The sequence below is a fragment of the Mauremys reevesii genome, linkage group 5, assembly GCF_016161935.1.
Source record: "Mauremys reevesii isolate NIE-2019 linkage group 5, ASM1616193v1, whole genome shotgun sequence".
Lineage (NCBI taxonomy): Eukaryota > Metazoa > Chordata > Testudines > Geoemydidae > Mauremys > Mauremys reevesii.
Genome location: NC_052627.1, coordinates 79938379 through 79944035, shown reverse-complemented (window position 1 = coordinate 79944035; position 5657 = coordinate 79938379). Strand labels below are relative to the sequence as shown.

The following is a 5657-nucleotide window of genomic DNA, read 5'->3' as shown; positions in this document are numbered from 1 at the left end:
TGATATAGACAGAGCTGTCTCATGCATAAGCTTTAGAAAACTTACCATTTAAATTGAAAATAAGTATTTTGTCAGTCAAAAGTACTTGAAATAAAAATGCTAGTTGAATTCTTTACACAGCAATTTAAGTATAAAATGTCTTTTTAAATAAAATCATCAAAAATGGAAGAAGAGTAAATCACATTCAACTGCATTCTTGTATAGACAAGTTTAATTAAAGGAGTTTCTTTATCTCAGTTGCCAAAATTAAGATAATCTAATATTTGTAATGTCTTTTGCTTTCTGAAGGCTCCTGAAGTGCTTTACAAATTTAGGGGCTAGTCCTTTAACATTTACTCATGTAAGCACCTCTTGCTCATAAAAGCAAAGATGGCTCTTGTCAGTAAGATGTGCAGAATTAAATGTGACTTTAAACTGACCCAAACTATCCTTAGGGCTTCCTAGAGCCCTCTCTGTAGTGAAGTGTGGTAACTGTTTGTTTGACAGCAGCCAGTAATATCACACAACGTGATAGGCAGGGAATGCCACTTAACAAGATGTTAATCTCCTACAGCACTTTGGATGGAAGGAGACAGAGAGAAACACTGTATGTGCTAAGTATCAACTTTGTTTTGCTATTTACTGGAGAAGAGACTGCCCTATTATACATAGTCTACAATAGAACACACACACACACACAGAGCTGTTGAATACAAGTATTCTAGAAAAATGTCTTCTTCAAGAAGCAAAAGTAACCAAGGTTTTCTCCTTCTCAGAAGGAAACAGCAGACATCAAATATTGGGCATCTCACTTCATAGACCAATAATGTTGTTTTTGCAGATTTCAGAGTCTTCTTGCAGATTCTTTACAGGGTTACAGGTTTTCCCACTTGAAGTCTAAGACGTGATATCTGTTCAAACAAAAAGAGCTTACTTTACAAAACAGAAGTATACATCTGGATTTATCAAACCACTTGGCTATAGTATAGGATGGTTGTTTAATGCATCCCTCTCTCTTTCTACCTAAAACCCAGGTAGTTGTATTTAAATTTTTTAAAATGTTGTTTTGTGCATTTAATTGAATTTGAAATTTCCATCCAAGTAGAGATTGACACAAATCACAAGGAAAAAATCTGGTAAGAAGTTAAGGTTTATGCTTGCTTAAATTAATATGTATAAATATAGCATTCTCTCCTGGTTAGCAAAAAGACTATATTTACTTGCAAATCAACATGTTTTAAGGGGTTACCAACCAATAACCTGTCTTATGAAAGGAGATTCAAAGAGCTTGACTTGTTTAGCCTAACCAAAAGGCTGAGGGGAGATATGATTGCTCTTTGTAAATATAATCAGAGGGATAAATATCAGGGAGGGAGAGGAATTATTTAAGCTTAGTACCAATGTGGACACAAGAACAAATGGCTATAAACTGGACACTAGGAAGTTTAGACTTGAAATTAGATGAAGGTTTCTAACCATTAGAGGAGTGAAGTTCTGGAACAGCCTTCCAAAGGGAGTCGTGGGGGCAAAAGACATATCTGGCTTCAAGACTAAGCTTGATAAGTTTATGGGGGGGGATGGTATGATGGGATAGCCTAATTTTGGCAATTAATTGATCTTTGATTATTAGCAGGTAAATATGCCCAATGGCCTGTGATGGGATGTTAGATGGGGTGGGATCTGAGTTACTACAGAGAATTCTTTCCTGGGTGCTGGCTGGTGAGTCTTGCCCACATGCTCAGGGTTTAACTGATCGCCATATTTGGGGTTGGGAAGGAATTTTCCTCCAGGGAAGATTGGCAGAGGCCCTAGAGGTTTTTCACCTTCCTCTGAAGCATGGGGCACGGGTCACTTGTTGGAGGATTCTCTGCACCTTGTAAGTCTATGAATAAGAATAAACCTTTCTTAAGGAAAATAACTAAGAATAATTAAAAGATATTATTTAAAACCGTACCTTCATGTTGATTTAATAATTATTAAAATCAGTGATTTAAATAGCTTTGATTTAAATCAATCCACCCTGACCCAATGCACAAAAGTAATTTGGCCCTTTATTAGAACATACATATGTTGTGGGAGCATGTTCTTCTATGCAACATTAATATTCTGACTGAATAGCAGCCTTACTACGTAGGTATATGTGGATGCATTGAAAGGCCGTGCCTCACCACCGCTACTACATATCTACTGACAAATTCAGGTAATGTACTTAAATACTGACAGTCTGAGATTGTGGTTTAAAAATATTCTGATATGTATTAAACCAGTCCTAGCTAAGTGTCTAATTTGTAAACTGTCATCAACTACGTACCATCTGATCTCCTCCTCTTTCTGTTTGTGGATCCCATAATTCCACATACTCGTTTCTGTCCAGATGAAGCCTCTCTTGGCAAACCACAATTGTCCTTAAGTGAGCAGCTAGATTGTTCTCTTAGCTTCATATTTTGAGTATGTTTAACAGTTGTGAGGAACTTGGCACATTCCAGAAATCCAAAAGCCCATGCAAGATCTTCCGCTGTTTGGCCATCATTATTGCACAAACTGAAACACAAAAGTTAACATACAGTTAATTTCAAATCGTCACTATGCAAGATGAGGCAGTCATCGTAATTCTTCAGTAAAATATCTTTATTTCAAGTGTAAAAATATTTGAAGCAGAGAAATAAGCTACCAAAAAATCAAGACCAAAGAAGTTGTCTCAAGTATAAGATGTAAGAATAGTATAACCAATAGAGGAAATGGAAAGCTCCTCCAATCAGGAGCTATGACCAGTAAGCTCCTCTTAGCTGCTATCATAAAGAGGTTTTTCTCTAAACCAAAACTGAAAGACAATGGTATAGTTGTACAGTACGTGGACTATCATGATACATACTTGTAATGGCTGCACCATATTTATTAAAAAATATGTGCATGCACACTGCATTCTAACTACCACAATATAGTTTGTACAGGAAACAAAGTTCTGTATTAGCATACATTTCATGTTCATATATTTTAAGATTATAGCAGAATAAGTTATATGAGTAACTTCTTTGAGGGCTCGTATTTGAATTAGTTAAATGTAGTTTTTGGCTTACTCTATTCTGGCATCACTGGCAACGAGTAGAGCAAGACACTCCAAGCTCCCAACTTTAGCTGCCTTATGAATAGGAGCTTCTCCATGGCAATCCTAAAAACATAAAATAGAATTTCACCCTTAGTATATCATAAATCACTTAATAAGGTGGCAGGGAGAGATTAACCAGTTCTGATGGTGCTCAAACTCTGTGAGACACAATCTGGATGCAAGTCAGAAAGGTGGGTCAGAAAGTATATATTCAGTTAAATACAAACAGCAGCTGCTATTAAGTAATTTTAGAATACTCTTTATTCATATAATAAGATGCTAGCAGATTACGTGCAAAATCTGTTGCAAAACCGTTATCTCCTAGAATAGCTTTTATACAAAATGCGTACTCTGAGCTAATTGGGAATTTTTCAACATCAGAAAATGCCAATTCATCAAAACCAACACTGTTCACAAAACAGATTTGGATTTGACAAATCTCAAAGTTTAGAAACTAACAAAATGTTTTTGTTTGACACTTCCAAAATGAAAATTCCTGTTTTTCCAATTCAACATGACTTTCCCTGTAGAAATTTAAGCTAATTAAACTTAAAAAAAAAAGTTGTAAAAGGTCAAATCAAAGTGAAATGTTTTGAAGTTATCAAAACACTGACCTGATCTGAAAACAATTTGGTCTGTGAAAATTTGAGATTGACTTTTCATCATAATCTGAGTGAGGAAAAAAAAATTTGAACACTTGGAAATATTTGAGGGATCTGACAACAGTTTCTAACCCACCTCCGCTACATATCCACATTCATTCACTAATCAAGGCAGCAGGATCTTACAGCAAAACAGAGTTAGGAGGTAACAGCACCATTCATAGCAAAATGCAGAGATACAAGCAAATCACCAAAATTTTCTGCTACTGAGATAAGTGTGACTCTGTAACAGACCTTGATATATATTTGAAGGAGATAATGTGAACATTCCCAGGACCCTGACAGGATAAAGGGGATACTAAAGTTCTCTACCATGTGCAAAATCAGGAGACAAAGTTTCAGGTTCGACAGGGGTCCTATATAGCTATAAAACAATCTGAACACACAATAACCAGAATGAATTTTAAAGTATATTTTACATGAGGAAGAGTCTATTTTGAAAGTGTTTACAACTGATTACTGATTAAGGACTGGGGAAGAGATGTTTCATACAAAGGACCCCTGTTTTCATGTAATAAATTGTATAGATGAGATGCAACAAATCGTCACAGGCAACTAGTCTGTATATCTCATCAAATCTGTGACAACTAAAGATTTACATAAATATACCTTTCATACAAATAACATGCTTTATTGGAATAAGGCAGTCCAAAAGTAACAAAAAGGCATTACTTGTACCTGTTGGTTCAGATTAGCGCCTGTTTGCAGTTGCCAGAGTAGGAAAAAAGCTTGTCCTCCACAAGCAGCCAAGTGAGCTGGGGACTGACCAAACGCATCTGCGGGTGCATTCACCCCAGTCCCCGCCTCAAGCAGGAGGCTCAAGCCGTCAGACTACAGGGGGGGGAACAAGTGTTTTAAAAATACATTTAGCTTCACGTTATTCTTAGACCTGAAAGATAATTTATACGGTAGCAGAAAAATCTGAAGGTATCCCACACCATCCCCTTCATAATGTTTATGCCCCTTTATCATAGGCTTTTCAACTTGAAAGAACTAGGCTACTGGCTTTGTTGGAACGCAAACCACCAAATCGAGAAACTGGCAAAATCTTACTGACATCAGTGGGATTTGGGTTTAGATAATAGTGGTAAAACTATATTACAAACAACTCAACACCTGGACTTCTAACAATGCACGGAAACAACGGTGCAAACTCCTCAGCCTCACCTCTGAGCTGCAATCCAGCATCATCCACATTGTCTCTTTTCGGCTGAGGACTACTTACTCCCAATGTTCTGGGACGGCTGCTGCGGTGGGGCGAATAGAGAAGCCCAGCACGCCCGTCCCCGATTCTGCCTAGTGCATGTAGCACGTCTGACACCGTGCAAGCTCTAAAAGCGAACCTCCGTGCTGAACTCCCCTCCCACTGTGCCGGGAACCAGCTCCTGCACGTACACAAACAGGAGCACATGCAGTTCAACCCGCCTTCTTGCACGGTGATTGGCTCCGTCTGATGCTTTCTCCAGCAGTCCTGGGCGAGCTCTCCTAGCACGTGTTTCAGTGTACAGCGCAAAGGAGGGCGGGGCAGCCCAGGGCTTGTGGCAGGTGGGGCGGCCATAGAGCATAGTGCAGCTAGGCACGTATCACACACATTCACACACGCAGATCCACACCCCTTCGCTTTCTGCTGCAGCCGCAGGAGAGGAAGGAAGAAAAACAATTCCTCTAGACTAATTATTGGTCTCTCTATGAAGCTATAGATAGCTAGACATATGCTTCTTCATGCACGTATGCGGGAGCATGAAACAAAGCCTCCCCGTGAGAAGGATTTTCAAAACTTGCTGTCATACTCATCCAGAAGTGAATGGTTTAAGCAAGGCCCACACTTCTCTTATCTGCTGTGGTTTATCCCAATTCATTTATTTTGAAAACGTATGTGTGAGTTTAGAGCTTGCAAATGGAATAGGTGC

The 5657-nt window shown here is 38.5% G+C and overlaps 1 protein-coding gene across 1 annotated transcript; it reads right to left on the bottom strand.

Annotated features, from left to right (window-relative positions):
* Nucleotides 1–193: 193 nt before the first annotated feature.
* ANKRD37 (ankyrin repeat domain 37) lies at nucleotides 194–5627 on the bottom strand. The gene is made up of 5 exons (XM_039539809.1): nucleotides 4915–5627; nucleotides 4426–4578; nucleotides 3057–3148; nucleotides 2291–2520; nucleotides 194–890 (listed from the first exon to the last, which is right to left on the bottom strand). The coding sequence occupies exons 1-5, from the start codon at nucleotides 4942–4944 to the stop codon at nucleotides 877–879; spliced, it is 519 nt and encodes a 172-aa protein (XP_039395743.1). The 5' UTR covers nucleotides 4945–5627; the 3' UTR covers nucleotides 194–876.
* Between the last annotated feature and the right edge of the window lie 30 nt (nucleotides 5628–5657).

What these genes read in the sequence shown, in the direction of transcription:
- ANKRD37 (XM_039539809.1), bottom strand. Translation starts at nt 4,944, where the DNA reads ATGTGGATGATGCTGGATTGCAGCTCAGAG. An exon ending in TGCTGGATTGCAGCTCAGAG is followed by an intron (nt 4,579 to 4,914) that starts GTGAGGCTGAGG and finishes CCCCCCCTGTAG; the next exon opens with TCTGACGGCTTGAGCCTCCT. An exon ending in GCCAGTGATGCCAGAATAGA is followed by an intron (nt 2,521 to 3,056) that starts GTAAGCCAAAAA and finishes TTTGTGTTTCAG; the next exon opens with TTTGTGCAATAATGATGGCC.